General features: G+C 43.5%; 6 protein-coding genes across 6 annotated transcripts in view; 1 reads left to right on the plus strand and 5 right to left on the minus strand.

The window, feature by feature from the left end:
- The window catches only part of O0I10_009948 (uncharacterized protein), a gene marked incomplete at both ends in the record, with an annotated part of 4199 nt that extends 3051 nt beyond the window's left edge, over positions 1–1148 (plus strand). The window contains 3 exons of the mRNA XM_058489934.1: positions 18–582; positions 652–746; positions 813–1148. Coding sequence (XP_058339294.1) covers positions 18–582; positions 652–746; positions 813–1148 — 996 coding nt within the window. The remainder of the gene's footprint in view (positions 1–17; positions 583–651; positions 747–812) is intronic.
- A 46-nt stretch (positions 1149–1194) lies between these two features.
- Positions 1195–2625, minus strand: O0I10_009949 (uncharacterized protein; the record flags this gene model as incomplete). Its single annotated transcript, XM_058489935.1, has 1 exon — positions 1195–2625. One exon carries the CDS (start codon positions 2623–2625, stop codon positions 1195–1197), a length of 1431 nt encoding a protein of 476 aa, XP_058339295.1.
- A 267-nt stretch (positions 2626–2892) lies between these two features.
- Positions 2893–5484, minus strand: O0I10_009950 (uncharacterized protein; the record flags this gene model as incomplete). The annotated part of the gene is made up of 5 exons (XM_058489936.1): positions 2893–3989; positions 4058–4465; positions 4528–4635; positions 4693–4941; positions 5004–5484. 5 exons carry the CDS (start codon positions 5482–5484, stop codon positions 2893–2895), a joined length of 2343 nt encoding a protein of 780 aa, XP_058339296.1.
- A 3131-nt stretch (positions 5485–8615) lies between these two features.
- O0I10_009951 (uncharacterized protein) lies at positions 8616–9990 on the minus strand (the record flags this gene model as incomplete). Its single annotated transcript, XM_058489937.1, has 5 exons — positions 8616–8900; positions 8958–9269; positions 9323–9614; positions 9693–9912; positions 9969–9990. The coding sequence occupies 5 exons, from the start codon at positions 9988–9990 to the stop codon at positions 8616–8618; spliced, it is 1131 nt and encodes a 376-aa protein (XP_058339297.1).
- A 5816-nt stretch (positions 9991–15806) lies between these two features.
- On the minus strand, positions 15807–17213 carry O0I10_009952 (uncharacterized protein; the record flags this gene model as incomplete). Its single annotated transcript, XM_058489938.1, has 3 exons — positions 15807–16790; positions 16860–17056; positions 17111–17213. The coding sequence occupies 3 exons, from the start codon at positions 17211–17213 to the stop codon at positions 15807–15809; spliced, it is 1284 nt and encodes a 427-aa protein (XP_058339298.1).
- Positions 17214–19358: 2145 nt separating this feature from the next.
- O0I10_009953 (uncharacterized protein) lies at positions 19359–20564 on the minus strand (the record flags this gene model as incomplete). Its single annotated transcript, XM_058489939.1, has 6 exons — positions 19359–19516; positions 19573–19690; positions 19749–19843; positions 19907–19925; positions 19991–20151; positions 20210–20564. The coding sequence occupies 6 exons, from the start codon at positions 20562–20564 to the stop codon at positions 19359–19361; spliced, it is 906 nt and encodes a 301-aa protein (XP_058339299.1).
- Between the last annotated feature and the right edge of the window lie 64 nt (positions 20565–20628).

The following is a 20628-nucleotide window of genomic DNA, read 5'->3' on the forward strand; positions in this document are numbered from 1 at the left end:
AACAACAACAACAAAAGCAACAACAACAACAAAAGCAACAACAACAACAAAAGCAACAACAACATTCCGAGTCTTTTTCTTCTCAATATTTCCATATTTCTCAACCGGATTTACCACCTTGGTCTCAATTGGATCCTGAATTCTTACTTGCTCTTCCTGAACGCACAAGGAAACAAGTTTTGGAGACTTACAGTAAAACAAAAGCTCAAAAGACGACTACGACGACGACCAATAACCAGCATGTGGAACCACCACCTCCGCCGCCGCCGCCGCCGCCACCACCACCACCACCACCACCACCACAGCCTACTTTACTCAGCCCACATCGCCAACAGCATGAATTATCACCATCACGTACTGTACCTCCAAATACCCCACGCAATAGCCGACAGCGTAACTCAAGGAGGATCAAAAAGGGATATGCAAGTCCTAGTGGAAGGGAACGTACATTGACACAAATGTTAATGCCTGATACCAGCCCTTCACGTCGTCCATCCAGTCCTACTACAGCTGCTCGAATGGCAAGGAATGAAGAGGAAATGCCACCTTGGGATGTAAATATTTGGAACGAGTTACCACCCGGTAAGTTACTTGCCTACATTTTCACTCTTCCTCTTTGTCTTTTTTGACGTCATGTTGCCTCTTATTTAGATCTCAAGCAAGAAATCCTGTTTGATTATCGACGAGAAAAACGCATGCAAGAACGACAACTTCGAGATGAGCATTTTCGTAAGGTGCATGACAAGGTAATGTAACCATCACCTTCTGTGTGAGGGGAGCGAGCTCATTGTGATTGTGTATCTTTATGATAGTTGATGCAATCCGAAAGTGCCCCTGCTCTTGCTATTACCATTCCCAAAGAACCTGAATTGATGGGCAAGCATACGATGCATGATATTCGAGGATTATTGAAGCAATGGGTGGATGAATATCCCGAGCATCCTGAAAAGGAAGATGTGGAAACAGTGACACGCTATCTATGTGAACTCGTTCAAACCAGGTATCTCGACAAGGTGCAAATGATTGTCATGTATTTGGTGCATTTGACGGGTGGAAACGATGCTTGGAAACCATACATTGAAACCATGCAACAAAAAGTATCCAATAGTGTCCAAGATATCTACCATTGTCCAATAAAGTTCGATTGATTGAAAACAATGCACACACATTTATTCAAGACTCCCATCATCATCATTAAATGGAACGAGGTCCATCCTCAGACAATGTTTGTTGTTGTTGCACAACATGGATACCAGGTTGCAGGAATGGAAATGAAGTAGTGGTAGTGGCAGTGGTGGTACCATCCTGGGAAAGAAGGGTCTCATGTGAAGCGGTAGGGGATTGTTGTGGAGGAGGAGGAGGATCGGGATGATAGTGTTGTTGCTGTTGTGAAGATGTTGGAGCTTCAGTAGCAGCATCATTGGGAAAGGGTGAAAAATTAGCTGCTGCTGCAGCTGCTGCTGCCACCATATAATTTGGTTTGTTGAAATAAGAATCATCTGTGTTATCAGCACCGGTTGTTGTTGCTTCTTGCTGAGGGGACATCCATGGGTTATGGGCGTCCAGGATACCATGATAATGGTCGTCACCATTGCCGCCACCACCACCACCACCATGGAACATGATAGGTGAATGGGCTTGTTGTTGCTGTCTTTGGTAGTAATGATGGGCTGAAGGTGACCAATGAGAATACTGGTTTTCTCTTGAATGAAGTGAAGGTAAAGGTGGCAAAAGATCTCTCTCATAACGTGACAGCATCACTGAAGAAAAAGGCGATGGATGATGTTGTTCATGCGTATGCTGCTGCATCCCCATGCCATAGAAAGGATAGGCATCATCATGGGCAGTCATAGGAGAAAGGCTTGTGGTTGCAGCAGCACCAGCAGTTCCATGTGTCAATTCATGTTCTTTCATCATCGTGGTAAGCATGGCCTTGTTATTCTCTTCTTCCATCATTGCTCGTTCCGCTTGCTTTGCTGCTGCTGCTGCGGCTGCTTTTCTTTGGTTGTTCAATCCCTGTTGTCGTCGACCAGGTGATGATGATACTCCACCTCCACCTTTACGCTTTCTGTTGCTGTTGCCAGATCCTTGATGATGCATTCCAGAGGATAATCCAAGGGATGAGGTTTTTGTACCAGTAGCATTCCCTGTCGATGATGATGGACGACGACCATATGTACCCAAGGGTGGCGTGGGCACCAAACTAAGATGACGATGGGTAGATAAATCAAGCACACGTGGTAATGGCTCATCCGTTTTCTTGGTGGGTGGAAAAGCATCCATGGTACCTTGCGATTCAAGTAGCTTTTTAACAAAGCTTGAAAGTAATTGTTGCTGTACACATTCTTGGTCTTCTTCTTCATCATCATCATCCTTTTGTTGCTGCTGTTCATAACTTAGATCCGCACGCATCAACCGACAAAGATCCGTGTTCTTGCTATTACAATCCACGTCATTTGGCAGGATATCAAAATAAAGTCCAGGTGAAATCTCATATCGTGTGGCCTCGCCTTTTTGGAAGATGGCATTTAAATCATCAGTCGTCTTTTGGGGCAACGTGACCCAATTGCTATTTCCAATGTAGAGCCGATAAAGACGTGTGTTATTGCGTTCCTTCTTGTTCATGTTGACAACAATGGGATAGGATAAGAGAAAGAGAAAGAGAAAGATGAGAAGATGTGGTTTATGCGGCGGTAAAAACGCATTTTAACTATCGACATGTGCATGTAGTGCTACAACGCAATTATATTGAACTATAGACTGTGGCTTTTTGTATGCAGCCTAGAGGATCCATAAAAAAGTATGGCACAAATTGGTATAAAAAGGGCACGTTGACAACAAACGGGGTGTGTTGGCGTGACATAAAGGGTATGAAAAAAAAGGGTAATACTATTACTCAATGCGTTGATAACCCAAACGAATACGCCTATACAACTTGTAGCCAAAGAATCCACCCACACCAAGAATTGCAGCAGTAACCATCGACGAGACACCAACCAATACATTAGACCAGAACCATGGAAGGCCAAAGAACCCACGACGTATCGGGATAAGCACCGTATCAATAAGCACGACACCACCTTTCATGCCATGTGCATCCCACATCCTCCCTGTTGCTTTGATCTTTGCTGGTTCAGCTTCAGGTTGACCTTTCACGCGAATAGACCATTCACCATTATTGCTGTCTTGATCGAATATCAATGTATCGTCATCCGAAAGAATAGTAGCATGTTCGTCGTGATGAAAATGGTGCTTCTTTTGCCACAAGTCTTGCCATGGTGCTGGAAGCACATGGATTTTTGCCAATCGCTCCAAGCTGTATGGGTCATTGAATATCTCCTCGATATTGAGCTTATCAAAAGCACGATCCGATGGCGCCAAGATAACATAGTCGGTTTGATTCAATGCATCCAGCAAGCCTACTGCATCCAGCACCTTGAGCATGGTATTGGCTTGAGCACCCACCAAAAGATCACGACCATAAATAGAAATGTGTTCTGGAAGAAGCACCTTGTCGACTTTGTGCACTACACCATTGCTCACTAGCAAGTCGCTGCTACTGGTCACAGTTGCTGGTTGATCAGCGATATGGGAAGGTTGGGTGACAATGATTTGTAGATCGTCATCTGCCCCTGGACCAATATGAATCTTGTTGCCGGCAAGTGTAGGCATCTCATGAAGGTATTGCCGCATGTCATCCTGGTATAACAATCCTTCAACAGCGTGATAACGAAGCACCTCTTGTAACGTGGTTTTCCCCAATGGATGCATCAAATAACGTGCAATAAGGCCGAGTGATTCAAAAGCGTCATTTGATGGCACGAATAAAGAAACCCCCTTTGCATCAATGACATCCATGGCGACTTCAGATACATAAAGGCTGGCAACAAAGGCGGAAACGTCGAGATCGATGGCAATGCTTGAGATGATATCACCAGGAAGTGAAAGAGGTTCGGTGATTTGATAGATGACATGACCATTCACCGATACTATACAATACAATGTATATCAGCCCATCTTCCATTGTAAAACCTGTTGCTCGCTTTTTCTTTTTTACCTGGATCACCCACAACGTGAGATTGACCGAAACGGATCCACCTTGTCGATGTATCGGAGCCTGCGTGAATATGTACTGGCACCCTTTGTGGCACGTTGCCAAGTTGTTGCGACACGAATTCGGTTGCTAGCAATGCACCATCATCCAAATAATCGGGTGTCAAGTTTCCAGTAAGCACGTGATAGCTGAGCCAATCTTTGTGTTGCTGGTCATCCGAGATATCATCAATGGCGTCGTTGCCAGGGACGAGAAAAGTATACTTTTGTGTCGTCTCATTCAAAAAATGACCCAGGCCGTACTTGTCGAGCAATGCCACAAACTTGGTTGCCTTGAGACCATATAGGTATTTCCGCTGATCAAATGTCAAGCTGGGGGGAGTAAATGCATGCGCCAATCGATGTATTACGCCTAGCAACGGTAGCAATGAGCACCGTCATGTCATAAAGTTATAATAAATCCATCACACATACCATTGGCTGCTAGGATATCGGCTTGTGAAAGAGTAACACCATTAACCTTGATGCTTCCATGATCGCTATCAGCTTGTACAGAGAGTGATTCTCCTGAAAGGGTGTCATCTGCAAAAAAAAGTATTACAACCAAGTCGTAGCCTATAAGCGAATCACCAAACTTACAAGATGCGTTCTTTTGAGAGATCTCAGCAGCATACATTGCATCCTCCATCACCATGTACTGAACAAAGGACGTGAGATCATCCACACCAAAGGGGCCAACCATGTATTCTCTCTCGATGGCATTGAAACAATCCAGGACATCTTGATGAGGCGTGAAGATAGTAAAGGGCCGTTCCTCTTTCAAGATGGATGCCACACCTGACTTTTCCAATAGACCATAGAATAGCTCATCCTTGCGAAAGATCTCATCTACAAACAATGAGGATTAACACACAATGGCTTCTTTTTGATCGTTGTTGTTGATGGCCTACCAAGAGTAGAAGGCGGAACAAGCACCTGATCGATTGTTTGGATATACGTCAGGCGATTGACATAGACATCTTTTTGAATGATAGAGGCCTCGTTGATGCAGATATCATCGTTGTCTGTTGTAATCTTGATACGCTGACCAGGATCAAGAGGACCAAGCATACGAGGCCGAACATATTTGGATTCGACAAGCTGACCATGGCTGAAGTTTTTGGTTGTCAACCCACTTGGAAGCAAATGATATAGCAGCTTTTCTCGTGTCATGTCCCCATTGAATTGAGCGAATGCATCGTTGTCTGGTGCAAACAAGGTACCCGACTCAAGTCGATTCAGTTCCGGAACAAGGCGCGCATGCTGCAAATGGCGAATCAGTGTTGAGAATCGTGCATCGCTTGAGAGAACGTCAATGAGGGTATTGTATGCCAACGTCGGCACTGATAAAAGAAGGAGCAGTAAAGTAACAAGTAAATACTGCAAGTACATGCAAGAGGAAAGATAAAAGAAGCAAAATGCGTGTTTCGGTCTCCATCCAGTGCAGCTGATGTTGCAGCTATCACACTCCGCTGCATAACACAGTTCCCCATCCAAGCCTACACGGCTCTCCAACACCACACCCACACAATGGAAACAAGGCACTGTGTAAAGTAAGCATTTAATGTAATACCACGCAACCACTTGTTCACGTTTTTGATGTACGTGTGTCTCTTTCCCTGCAACAGGCTCAACAACCCCATCGTCAGCAATGTCACCTAAAGAAGCTACTTACACTGGACAATACAAAGGACTCTATCATACTAAGATGCTATAGGATAGGTACAGGAACATCTTCATCATCAATGTATATTGATTTGCTTATATGGGACTGAAATGGATTCGATCTGCTGGACTTGATGTTTCGTGGTGATCGTGTAATCGTTGTAGGACCGTAGCTCAGTCAAATCAACTCGTACTGTAAGAAGACAACCGAATCATGGTAATAAGCGTCTGCAGCAGGAGCATTGTTCACATGTCATAGAATGAAAACCAGTGCAGATTGTGAAGAAATGGCTGTTAGCTGCCAATTAGAAGCTGCTGCTGGATAGTGTATATAGTATCATACATTGGCCATTCCAATCATGCAAAAGAGCTGCGTTACACAAAGAAATCCTCCTGCATCTTCCGCTGTATCAGGATCAAAGCTACTTCACAATGAACAAGACACCCTTCATATAGCATCACGCATACAACATAGTAAAAACATAAAGGTGCCTGTATCCCCGAACTTTACAATGAAACGTGGGGTTTTTATTATAGCAATGTGCTCGGCTTCGTCAACTGTACCTTGGGTGCAAGTTTCACGATCAAGCTTGCCAATCCCAGATTTCGCAATGTCGCCACCAGCCAAACTGGATCTGGGGGTCGACTTCCTCGACGACGACGACCAAAAAATATTTTTTTGGGCTAGTTGCGACATTGAACGTGAAACTTTCACACAAGGTGCAGTTGGCCAAGCCGAGCACGTTGCTCTATTCAAAACCCGACGTTTCATTGTAAAGTTTGGAGATACAGCCACTTTTATGTTTGTAAGTGTGATGCTATATGACAAGTGGTCCTTGTTTAATGTAAAGTAGCTAGGCCCTGATAGAGCCGAAGATGCAGAGGGACGTGTTTGTGTAACTGGGTTAAAAAGTTTGGACTTCAGGGACCATGCATGACAGGTACGCAACCCTCACTTTGATGTCATACATTGGCAGCTAATAGCCACTTTTGTGCATTCCCAACTTTTGTGCATTCTATTGTAGGTGGACGATGCTCCTGCTCTAGACATTCATTTCCATGATTAAAGTAGGTTGATCCGAGCTGATTTGGTTGAGTTACGCTCACACAAGATTACATCGGTTGATCTACATCGAGCGTGCTTGATGTCCAGAGTGATGTAATCTCTCTTTGACCGCAGCTCAGTCAAATCAGCTCGGATCAACCTACTTTAATCATGGAAATGAATGTCTGGAGCAGGGGCATCGTTCCCATGTAGTGGATCTCGCAACAATGATGATTGGATAAAAGTGGCCGTTAGCTAGCAATACATGCCTGTTCCTAGATGATCCATAAAGTAATTATACATTGACCCTTTCATTCATGCAAACGTAGCTGTGTTACACAACACGACCCTCTGCTTCTTTTGCTCTGTCAGGTTCTAGCTACTTTACATTAAACAAAGACCACTTCTCATATAGCATCACGCTTACAAACATAAAGGTGCCTGTATCTTCAAACTTTACAATGAAACGTGGGGTTTTGAATAGAGCAACGTGCTCGGCTTGGCCAACAGCACCTTGTGTGAAAGTTTCACGTTCAATGTCGCAACTAGCCCAAAAAAATATTTTTTTGGTCGTCGTCGTCGAAGAGGTCGACCCCCAGATCCAGTTTGGCTGGTGGCGACATTGCGAAATCTGGGAATGGCCACGATGAACTTCATACTTTGACACAAGATCGCTTTGGCTCAGCCGAGCAGCTTGTTCTCTTAAAGACCCCACACTTCATTGTAAAGGTTTGAGATACAGGCGTCTTTATGTTTTTACTATGTTGTAAGCGTGATGCTATATGAAAAGTGGTCATTGTTCATTGTGAAGTAGCTTGACCCTGATACAGCCGGAGATGCAGAGGGACTTCTTTGTGTAACACAGCTACTTTGCATGACTGGAAGGATTGATGGATTATACTTTATGGTCTATCCATAATAGTCCATATGGCGCGCGCTATCAGCCAATTCCTCACTATCAGCATTGTTGCAAAATCCACTGCATGGGAACGATTCTCCTGCTCCAGCCGAGCATTTCCATCATTCAAGTTTCTTGATCCGAGCCGATTTGGATGAGCTACGCTGGAACAGCAAACATGAAAATTAATGAATCGCAGGGTCTGCGAATGTCTCCGTCTTTCAAACTTTTGGACGCTCGCATTCTAAGCTTTCAAATGAAACATGAAGTTTTTATTGGAAAAAGTTGATCAGCATCCTCGAGAGCACCATGCTGACCTATTTTCAAGTTGGAGGTGGGCAACTTCGGGGCGGTGGACCGTCCGCTCTTTATTTCCCTTTATCCACCATTTGGACACCCCCGCATTCTAAATCTTCACAATGAAGCCTGCGACTTTTAAATGAATGAAGTTGAACAGCATGTCCCAGCGAACCTTCTGACCCAGTTTCACGTTCGAGATGGCGAATCCCAAGGTAATACGTACTATTTCGATAAATCATGAATCTGGCGCTGACCTGCTTTCCGACCTCCATCTTCCAGCAAAGAAAAAATTGCTTCCCATTGTAGAGCAGCGCAATGCGTTGCAAGGCATTGCTGAGTTACCTATTTTCAGTGCAAGGCATTGCAAGGCACTGATGAGCTACCTATTTTCAATGCAAGGTGTTGCTAGGCACTGATGAGCTACCTGTATACATTGCAAGGCGTTGCAAGGCACTGATGAGCTACCTGTATACATTGCAAGGCGTTGCTAGGCATTGCTACCTGTATACATTGCAAGGCGTTGCTAGGCATTGCTGAGTTACCTATTTTTATTGAAAAACATTGGTTCATCCTTATAAAATCTCGTACATCGAATGAGACTATATGGTGGGTTTTTTATTCATTCTCGTCTGATGACACGTATTCTCCATCTTTGATTGCTGCTTGATATAGTAACTTTGATTCTGGAGCGCCATCATTGCCTTGATCAGATAAATTGTCGATGATGCTACTTTGAACTTGATGGACAGCTTGCCAATCAATACATTCATCACCATTTCCTTTTCCTTGCATGGTACGCTTGTACAGCCATAGCCAATAACCATCTTGCCGTCTGAAAGTATCGTTCATCCTGGGATCTGGCACTTTGAAGGGATACGCTGATACCATAGCATACAAAGTCTATTATTATCCAGTTTTAAAGATACAACATCCATATAAAAGGTAAATGGCACGTACCAAACAATAAGTCAAAGTGATTGTATTCCTTGATACAACGTCGTTCTTTGCTTTTAACCTACATGGGCCCGCCTTTGTATTGTGGAAGACGATATGTATAAGCCTACCAAGCACCTCATTCTGTAGCAAACCACCATCTGCTCGATGCCCTGCTCTTGCAAACCTAGCTCCATCAACTAGGTAACGATATTGTTTTTTTGAACGCATCTTGCATGGTGGTGGTAGATTTTCGGGATCGAACTCAAATGCTAGCAACGCCCTTTTCATACTTGTTTGTAAAGAGCTGCGAGTGCTGGAGACCGTATTCATAAACTAATGTAATCAATAAGAAACAGCTGCTGTTTTCAATCTTTGACAACACTTACGATCTTTGAAGTTTCTTTGGAAACAATAACGCGTCGTTTGTCATCATCATCCCACCCTTTGATCTTCCTGCATAGTTTTACACATTCCAATTCACACTCTTCGTTCGTTGGGAACGCGTTTTCAAGGTATATGAATTGTCGGACACCCTCTTTCAGCTTGTTGGTATCACTTTCTTTCTCTGCAACGCAAAAATAAAATCGGCTGTCATCGATGTGTTTGACCTGTAGTTGTTGCAAAGGCTGTTGTTGTTGGTGGTGGTGGTGGTGTTGATGCTCAGCCTCGTCATGAGAACTGTATAATTATAGTTAGCGCGACGAATGCGAAAGGATGAACTTGCGTATAGCAAATCCATATCCCCAATGTAATTACCTCCCGTTTTCTACTTCGCTGGCATCACTGGTGCTGCTGGTGCCTTCCTCTGGTGTGGATGTGCGTCCTTGCGAAGGTGGTGGTGTTGCTAGTAAAGGAGGAGCGTTTTCGGTATCGTCGTTTTCACAGGGTTGATTGTTCTTGTCTGCGAGAGCCAAGCGTTTGGCGGAGGTTCGTGTATCTTGTGGGCTTCGTTTGTTCGTCTTTGTAACATTCAAAGCTGGCTCAACACGACAAATGAGCAAGTAATTCAGTCCCCTCTTTTATTAATTTCACCTTTTTGTCGTTTACTTGACATTCTTTCAATGTATGTGAATGTTGTGGGAAGAAAGGGAAAGATCAACGGGTGTTACCCGAGATGATATTTGACATAAGTATTTGGCACGGATTGATCCTTTCTTTTCCTCTACATTTCTTTCTTCAGCCAAACATCCTCCTATCGACAACATTCAGCCGTTTTCCATGAACAAAGGTAGTGATCAACGCATATTACATGAGGTTACCATTACAAGGAGATACTCAAAGCCACGTAGACTCACGACACAAACGCCAGCGGCTATCGACCTACCAGGATAAAAGAAGCAAAGGCCACATACAATCACCAAGGGGCACGTTATCACCGTTGGAACAAAAAGCAGCTTCAGTGGCCTTTGATTTGAATCTATCCGGTGCAGAGTATGAAAGGTGAGAACAAATTTTCCCATCATGTATACTACACTTGTTTATTGGGTTGTGTACATGATTCAGGGTTGCAGAGCTAGTTGAAACCGCCTTCAACGAAGGAAAAGAATCAGGTGCTGGCAGTGCACTGTCAACGAACACGCTAAAAAAGCTCAAGAGCAGGTTACACCAGGACGCTGACCCATGTTCAATACTTGTTCGTATGATGGTTATACTTTGCTATGTACTATCATTATTAACTTGATATTGATTTACATAGCCCTTTACCCACGAATGTATTGACCTTTCCCAAGTTCCTGATTTTCCAGAAAAGCATGTATCTGAATTCCATGACGTTGTTGGTCCTTTGATACTGGTGTATCGGAACATCCGTGATGTATGCGAACATCTTTTCTCGCATCCGGCATTCGAAGACAAAATGATTATCAAACCAAAAGTGTGCATGAAAAATGGAGTTAGGACTTATAAAGGACTTGAATCCGGTATATGGTGGGAGAAGCTCCAGGTATGTTATGCATTGAAACAAGAGGGCTTCTACCGATGAAATTGTTGAATGATGACTATATCTTAGGAGTTGCTTCCAGAGTGCGTGATATTAAGCATCATGCTTGCATCGGACCAAACACTCATTACCGGAAATATGCGTGAAAAAGCTTGGCCTATCTATTTGAAGCTTGGTATGTACCAAATGACTTCGACCTTCTCATTTTGATTATAGCGATACAACTTACAACGATAATTATAGGGAATATACCTGCCGAGATCCGTGAAAAAAGCAAAAACCGGCCAAGTCGTTTGCTAGCGTACCTTCCATGCATAGATTGGAAAGGCAGCCCTCCATCATGGTTCATCAAAGCCAAGTATTCGGTGTTCCATTACTGTATCTCTCTTATATTAAAGCCATTTCAGTACGATGACGACCACATGTAAGGATCACTTTTTCATTTTGTACAGTAACCAAATAACCTTTTTACTATATAAAGGATCAAATCATACTCCATGAAGGGGCCAAATGGAAAAGTTTATAAATGCGTACCGGCTCTTGCAACGTACACTGCTGACCTGCCTGAACAGTAAGTAGATTAAATGTCTATTTTCATGTACGTAAACGTTGCTTACCAGCACGAACATATAGAAGAATGCTTGCATGTATCAAAAGTGCAAGTACAAAGTTCCCATGTCCACGGTGTGAGACCCCATACACCGAATTCAATTGTTATCGTAAGAACCTTCCTGTGCGAACGGAGGAGATGATGAAGCATCTATATGCAAAAGTATCCAGTATGACATCGATTGCAAGGAAAAACTTCGAAGAGCGGAGGCATTCATTCCATGCCATACAAGTAACATCCTAACAATAGTATCGCTTTAGTCACATACTTATTTACGTATACAAAAACATAGAATGCCTTTTGGAAGGTCCCACTTTTTGACATTTATGCATCGCTTACCGTTGATGACCTACATCAGCTTGGTGGTGCTTATAAGCATTTACTTCAGTGTCTTGAATCATCACTCAACGAAGCAAGCACTGGAACGACGAACATCATCAACGCAAGGTATCTTGTCAATGTAGAGTAGCACGCAATGAGGATCTACTAATAGCTATATCAAAGAGCAAAGATGTTGCCTCCCTACGAGAATCTAAAGCGGTTCAATAATGGCTTCCTGCTCAGCTTCTTTAAGAATCCAACGTTCAACGAAATGTGTGACCACATGAAGGTATGGCTGAACGGGGAATTTGATTCTCAAACGATTAAGCGCTGTAGATAGGTTATCATGTGCCTGATACATGACGTTGTACCGCTTCAAATGGCGCTAACATTTCGACACTTCATCGATTTCTTTCATCAAGCAACCACAAAAGAGCATTCTGAGAGCTCGCTTTCCGCAATGAAGAAATCGCTTAAAAAGTACTACAAACACAGCGCTATAATGGAACCATTTTCTAGCGTAAGTTGTTTTAAAGATCTTACTACTAGTTCAAAGTATGTATGCTCTCTAAGGATCACTATTCACATTTTCGTTGCAGAGTCAAATGCGCTTCCCGAAGAATCATGCGCTTTTAAAGTATGCTGATGACATCAGGCAATTTGGCGCCATATCGAATTTCAGCACAACACATTCTGAAAGGCAGCACCGGTTGGATTCCAAAAGACCTGCAAAACACCTGAATAGGATACATTGTGATATAACAAAGCAGGTATGAGAATGACTATTTACTCAACAAATTGCAAGTATAACGCGTTTATGATGCTAGATGAGCGATTATGTCTATCATCGTGATTTGCTGGATGATACCTACTACCATAAAGATCCGCATACACCATTGAATATTGTGTTATCGAATCCTCTCTATACGCTTGGTTCGAAGATTTACTCGAAACCTGTCAACATCATGGTACTCGCTGGAGTAAGGCCCTGCTGCTACGACATTGATGATCTCTTGAAAATGTATTTTGAAAAGCGCCTTAATCTGACACAAGCAAACAATCATACAAGGGTGTACGATTGCAACAAGGTATGTTACAATCGCACTCTGATCCATGGATCAAAAAATGTTAATGAACGTGATAGGTCAATGCGTATCAGCAGCTAACAATACAAAGGGCAGATGACGATGGCGGTGATCGTAAGTGGGTCGTGCGTGCGCACGCATCTTTCTTTGGGCATGAGCGGTACGATTACGTTGCCATGGATTACAACCGAATTGGCCAAGTGTTACTCTTTTTTACTGTCATTTTGCATGAAAGTGGGAAGGAAATTCAGCTTTGTTTGATGAGAACATTCACTATTATTCAACACCGCCATGCCAGTGGACTTCAACCACTCTCCTTAAACGATGGATACGAGGTTTTTCCGATACAAGAAATACTTCGGCCCATACATGTAGTGCCGGACTTTGCTACGGTGTATGAGGACACCAATGGATGTAGACATTACGGCAAATATCTAATTAATCACGATGTGTGCCGAGATGAATGGTCTGCGGGAATAAGAAACATGCTACGTATTCAAGATGAGGATCATGTAAGTTGGCCGAAAAGAACTACGAGGACTCCCGCAGAATACAAGCAAGCTGATAGTGATGCTGAAATTGTTTGTGCGGGCGGCAATATGGTGTACAAGGGGTACAACGACGCTGACGAGGATGGTGACTACAAGCCATAAGCAAATTACTTATCTATAATCCATCATAATCACATTCTTGTATTGCCTTTATTGTATCAATGATAATTAAATCAGTTTTCGGTCATACGTTTTCTACTTACCAATACTGCTTCTTCAGCGTACGATATCGATATGCATATTATTGAGAGCTTAGCATCGCCTTGCACTACATTGCAATGGCATACAGGAAACTCATCAATGCCTTGCAATGCCTTGCATTGAAAATAGGTGACTCAGCAATGCCTTGCAATTCCTTGCACTGAAAATAGGTAACTCAGCAATGCCTAGCAACGCCTTGCAATGTATATAGGTAACTCAGCAATGCCTAGCAACGCCTTGCAATGTATACAGGTAGCTCATCAGTGCCTTGCAATGCCTTGCATTGAAAATAGGTAGCTCATCAGTGCCGTGCAATTTATATAGGAAGCTCAGCAATGCACTGCACCAAAATGCAATCTTGCGATATCCTCGCGATCCACTGCAAGACATTGCTTAAAAGTATGCTGCGTTGAAGTGCAGTGAAATTTTTTAGGGGCTCGATGATGTCCATAGTAAATCCCACATTGTACCCTCCCATTCAATTTTCTCAAATGAAACATGAGGTCTTTTTTAGAAAATTGTGATCAGAATACCCAAGAGCATCTTGTGTGAAAGTTTGAGGTGCGAGAGAGGAGCAATCTCAATATCAAGGATTGGTGTACAGTGTTCATGCATATTTATACAAGAGGTGTCCGCCTATTTAATTTCCACTTCTTCCACTCTCACCTTTCTCCCCCTTCCTCCCATTCCCAACTGTTGCCCCATTCAAGTATACAACTACCACCTGCGAACGATTGTCCTGCTTCAACCCATCATGTCAACTCTCCAATTGCCTTGATCCGATTGCCTTTGACTGAATGGCAAGTCCATGGCGTGTACACAGCCTTCTTATCACTCTTCTACAACACACGCGTCTCTCGATACGACACGCTCTCTTGCACGATCCTCTGCCACGATCAACCGCAACAGCATTCATTGCAGCTGTTACCATTAGCAAGGTCTTCATTGTCTCAATCAGCGTTTTTGCCTTGCAGCCTTTTTCACGTGAACAGCAGCTAGCCATTGTACCCAAGCAGCTTTATTTACGTGTAGCAACTTGCTTCAATACGTACGGATCTTATGGTTGATGCCATATCAGCTATCTAGTACGCTGCAATACAAGCACTCTTCGCCTGGTTGAGCTGCGTTGGAAAATGACCAAGAAAGAGATACATCAACAGCAGGATGGGAAAGGAAGCATATCAGCAGCAATCACGTGGCTCTTTTAAACCAACGTATTGGATTTGCAATGGTTATGGATGGACGCAATCAAGGACGTTGGCGTCCTGGAATGTTGCTTTGGTTACTTGGCGCGTTGTCAGCAGGAAGGATACATCATGTCACGTGGATGCGGCCGAGAATGATGATGGATGGGATGGCATTGTTGAGAAGACTTATTTTTTCACGAGAAGCAGTTTACAGCCATGGATGGGGGATTGGAGTACTCGATCTTTTTCGGATAATGGAGCAGAGACATGGTATGAGCTTATGGTTGGAAGCACTTGACAGCATAGAACTGATTGTATATCCTTATCTACAAGATTCATCGACACAAACACGAAGGCACACGAGGCACCGATACCGGTCTTACTTGAAGCCACTTATGCTGGATGGCATGGAGGATTTTATAATGGTAAGGAGATGAAGAGAAGGATCAAGGATAGCTTCAAGGTCATTGTACATATCGCCTTGGCTGTATGGGATTGAAATGGATCTGCTGGACGGGATGCTTCTTGATGGTGCATAGCTAGATGGTTTCAACATTGTAGCTAGCGGACGGTGACGTTTTTATAAAAACACGTACTACTGTTAACTATTGAACGATGATCCGTATGCTGATTGATGACAAAAATACAAACAAAGAAGGGAGGAATGGGTTATCAGGTACCATGGTGGTTGCGCTAAGATAAGGTCAGGTACAGTGCTGCTTGGAAAGCGTGCCTGGAGTTGAGGATAGCCAATAATTATGGAGGGCGACATGTATGGATTGATAAATTGGTGATACCGCATGATGGTCGGCTCACCTGATGAAATCAACAACATAAACAGAGCAATGATACACATACGCAATTATGATTTCAATATGTCTAGTGATTCCTTTACTTTTATTAAAGCTAGTAAGTACTTTCAAGCAGAGGAGGATGGAGGATATATATATGTACAAGATGAGGATGAGCAAGTGGATCAAGCTGCACCAGCAGCAGCAGTAGCGGAGGCAACTTGTTCAGGATCGGCATTTTCACGTGCTTGGATAGCTTCACGAACACCTTCAATAAGCGTATCGACGGCCTTTTTATCGACTTGATGATGGAGCACAATACGCGACTTGGATCGCATACCGCCAATCTTGACATTCTTGCGTAGCAATACAGGTACAAGGTCACGCTGTATATCCAAGCCAAGGTTCTTGCCATCGATAAGGACCATGTTGGTGTGCACAGGCACTTGCAATTCGAGACCCATATTCACCAAATGATCAGCCAAGTAGCGAGTGAGCTTGTGTGTCTCGGGCATTGTAGGGACCACATTCTCAATGCAATGTTTTGCTACAGCTGCCAAACCACCGACTTGGCGCCAACCACCACCAAACAACTTGCGGAAATGGCGTGCACGATGGATAAAATCATGAGAACCAACAAGGATGGATCCAATAGGAGCACCCACACCCTTGGATAAGCACAATGACATGCTATCAAATTGAGCACCATAATCCTTGAGAGGTGTACCAGTGGCCATATGAGCATTCCACAAACGGGCACCATCCAAATGCATGGCCAAACCACGGCTACGAGCCAATTCAGAGATCTTGCGGATTTCATCCAATGGGAAAACGAGACCACTCAAGGTATTTTCCAAGGAAACAACACGTGTAGGAGCAGTGTGGATATCCGCATCAATGAGATTGCCTTCAATTTCCTCGGCAGTGACATGGATACCATTCTCACAAATAACAGGGCTCACTGAAGCACGAGAATGGAATGCAATACCACCTGCTTCCCAAAGGAAAACGTGCGAACGTGCATCACATACGACCGAATGGGGTGGATGGGACAAGTGTGTACGTAAACCAAGCTGGTTTGTAAGAGTGCCACTGGAACAAAAGAGACCGGCTTCATGACCACAAAGATCAGCAACGTATTCTTCAAGCTCCTTGGTACTACGGTCCTCCTATAGAAAGAAAAAAAGGCCATGTTAGTTGACTACAATAACATGCATAGCACAAAATACACTACTTGCCTCAAACACGTCATCACCTCTGGATGCATTCTTCATCACCTCAAACATCTCATCGGTAGGAGCAGTAACGGTATCACTGCGAAAATCATAAAACTTGCCATCTGCTTGAATTGCCTTGTGGGTTTGATCATTATGCAAATTGGTCTGGATATAGAGATGGGAGGAAGGGGTTGTTGAAAAGGAACGTCTTGCAGTTGCTTTGGGGAAATTAGTTTCATGATAAAATAAACACACAGCGGATGATGGTTTACCTGTCAACAATGCATGTGGTCGCAAGGAAGCAATGCTTGACATGCGAGTTCGTGCAACAAGGGACGTGCGCGCCAACTTGAAAGTTTCGCCTGTAAAGGACATGGTTTTTCTAAAAGAGGTTCCACTCTGTAAAGAAGTTTTTTTTTATGGTAGGTGGCTTTATACCTTGAAAAAAAAATGACTGCTGTTGATTCGAATCGCCGATTGACCATGGATTACTCATCTTACATCACAGTCATTGGCTTGGTTTCCCGTGCCTGAGTAATGGAGAAATTTCATTGGGAATTGACACTGATATGGTGGGCGGGAAATACAGGGAACAACAATCGTCCCATCTGTTTTGCACTGTACCAGGACGTGACATGCATTCATTTTCTTTAAATTCAGCTCCGTGAAGAACATCAAAGAACAAAGATCTTGGTTGCTGAGTTGACCGGATGCTATAGCATGCGCAGGTGAAATTATTCAGCACAAGGGGAGCAGTACAATATCATTCTCATTTTCATTTTCATTCAAAAGAAGTCTGCTGCCTCAGTAGGATCAATTGGAGTTTGTATAGTTTTTCTTTCTCATAATCCTTGGATTCGTTTCAAAAGAAATCATCAAGGGCAACAATACAAGGGGTCACCGAAACGTGCAAGCCACGTTAAAATGTGCGGAGGATGTCAAGTAAAAGTTGTGGTACAAGGTGGTGGGCCCAGCATTGCATTAACATCATCCTCTACTTACGTCTACTTTTACATGCTAAACACGCTGCTGCATCATAGTAAAAGTAGTGACGTTTAGGGGTTAGGCGTCTATATCAATGTGCGTCGTGTGCTATCCTCGCTCATACGATCCTTGAATGTGGGGGAGAAGAACAGTGTTGTAGCATGCCCCTCTTCATTATTGCCATTTCTATTCCTTTCCTCGTGTACATAACAACGTGCATTGTGTTGATCAACCTTGCAATATGTACGCCATCAAATATGGGGTAGTGGCTTTATTCATCATCATCAAAGAGCTATTTCATTGTCCAATCGCTATCATGTATGAAGCTGGTATAGGTGAAGATGATGATTGTCGTTTCCTCCATGTGTGTATGCCATCATGAATCACGATGATAGACACTATAAACGTTATTTACTATACAGCTGTGGCCTTTGGAAAGGTATGCAAATAGCCGAGCCTCACTGAAAAGTTGGATGTTGTTGCCGGGACCCAAGCAGCACACGAACTCTAGTCATCCAAACAGCCATTGCACTTCAACAATGTCGTTCGTTTACTCAAGTCTCCAAACCCATCTGCGTCAGTTCTCTGATTATGGCTGTCGTCTGGGTGTTGCCATGGCAAAAACTGTAAGGAAGACGTATACAGTAAAGCTGGCTTGCACCAAGTCAATGCATCCCCTCTCTCTCTCTAATTCAATCTCAGTTAATCCCATCCTTGATATCAGGAGATTGGACACTATGACAAACTTGTAGGCCATTTCAACGGTGAGAAGAACACTGCTTATGGTTTGTTTCAAACAGCAATGTAAAAGCATCATATCATATTGTTGTACAATACTTACTAGTGAGCTTCTCTTAACCGAAAAGTCATGCTTTGGACTACCGCCAGGGGTTTAGTACAAGCTGGGGAAGAGGGAGCGTGCGCCATGCAATACGACACCACGCCTATAATAAAAAGAACCCTGCCCACACCATTAGGAACCATCTTTTTCTCCTTTTTTAATTCCACATCATCATTATGAAACTCTTGTCGACTGCTTTTGTTGGTACCATCGTTCTTCTTGCCAGCGTTTCTCTTGCCGCACCAGACTCTGCAAAGCCTAAAGTGATTGCAGGCGGCCATTCATGCTATGCTTCCCATAACAACAGAGGACTCGGAACTTGCCAAAAATTATGTGACCAAAAAGGACTCCAGCCAATGTGTGTTGATGGAGCTTGCTACTGCACCAACGTGGGCGACGGCGATTGTGAATCAGACAACGGCAAAGGATGTGAAGCTGTTTGCAAGGAGCTCAACCGAGCAATGTCTTCCTGCAAAAAGAACCAATGTAGCTGTAAAGAGCAATAGATAACAATAATACCATACCATACACAATACAATGCTTTTGAATGTTTACTCAATGATGATGATGATGGATGTAATTAACAAGTGCATTAAGATGTTTATAATGGCGTGGTGAATAGTGGATAGTAATTCAGGGGCAATAAGTAATATACAATCTAGGCTATCCCATAAACGTATTGGTAGTATCGGTGCTCAGAACTCCTCAGATTCAACTACTAATCCACACTCCACACACGTTTCGGTTGTTGTTCCAGTATCAGGATTCTCCACGGGTGAACCAAAGACATGTTTGTGTGGTCCTTCTTGCCGTTTACGTTCCCATGAACTTGTCATTGTCCGCCGACGTAGATCTATCATGTCAAAAGTCAAGCTCTATTCACATGTACCAATCCTTGTTGATGCTCACCTGCCAGCTTCTCCTTGAATCTTTTATCTTTTTTCTCCTTCTTTTGTGCTTCACGTCGTTCATATTCGGCATCCAATCCTTCTTCTCCACCCCACTTTTTGAAAGCGTACTCTTCCACCTATACAACTCAAGTGAGCTTGCTATACCTTGAACCTCATGGGATCATGACAACGTACCATTTCACGAACATACAACATCATGTTGTTCCAAGTCGCCTTTCGTGGATTAGGTTTCGACCAGTGGGGCAATAACTCTGTATCGCGGAGCTCAGCTGGGAATATCGATATCGTTAACCTTAAATGCGCCTTTCTTCTTTGTTCTTCGATATACTTACGATCTGTCAAGAGATAATCCTATTAAGAAAGCAAGTATCAGCTATCACTGATCGTGCCATTGCCTTGTCATGTATACCACTTGCCTCTTTAGCCTCTGTCTTTGTAATCAAGCTATAGCGCTCGGGATACTTTTCCTTGCATCGAGGACACACTGACATATGAAACACCTGGAAGAATATGGGGTCGACGTCCAGCGAGCCACAATCACGGCATTTTGGGTTTTCAGAAGGATCGGACGACATTGCTACATAGCGTCATTGAGCTAGTGTCCATGCATTGTATACAACCAAGAAGAGACATACGAATAAATGGCGAGATCTTTGTTGCTTCTTCTCGTCGACTCTTGATAAGCTTGTCTTCTCTTGTTTCTTCAATCATGAAACCACCTTTGGTGTCCACCATGGTGCTCAAATCGTATTCATAGTACTTTGTCCATCGTGCACGTTTAGGTCGTTTGGACTCTTGTTCTTCTCGCTGTCGTGTAGCTTTGAGTCTCTCCAAGGCTTTTGCCTTGTTTTCTTCCATGCGTTTCCGTTGCTCTTCAGTGAGACGGCTGCTACTGCTGCTGCTGCTACTACTACTGCTACTCGCATGTTGTTGTTGTTCAGCCGTCGTAGTGGGCGGCGTGGTATTATTATTATCAATAGTGTTACTCATGAATGAATGAAAGAAAAGTGCGGCATGATAAATCCGCAGCAATCCCGCTGAAGCGAGTGAGGCT

Source organism: Lichtheimia ornata (genome assembly GCF_029851405.1).
Source record: "Lichtheimia ornata isolate CBS 291.66 chromosome Unknown scaffold00062, whole genome shotgun sequence".
Taxonomy (NCBI): Eukaryota; Fungi; Mucoromycota; class Mucoromycetes; order Mucorales; family Lichtheimiaceae; genus Lichtheimia; species Lichtheimia ornata.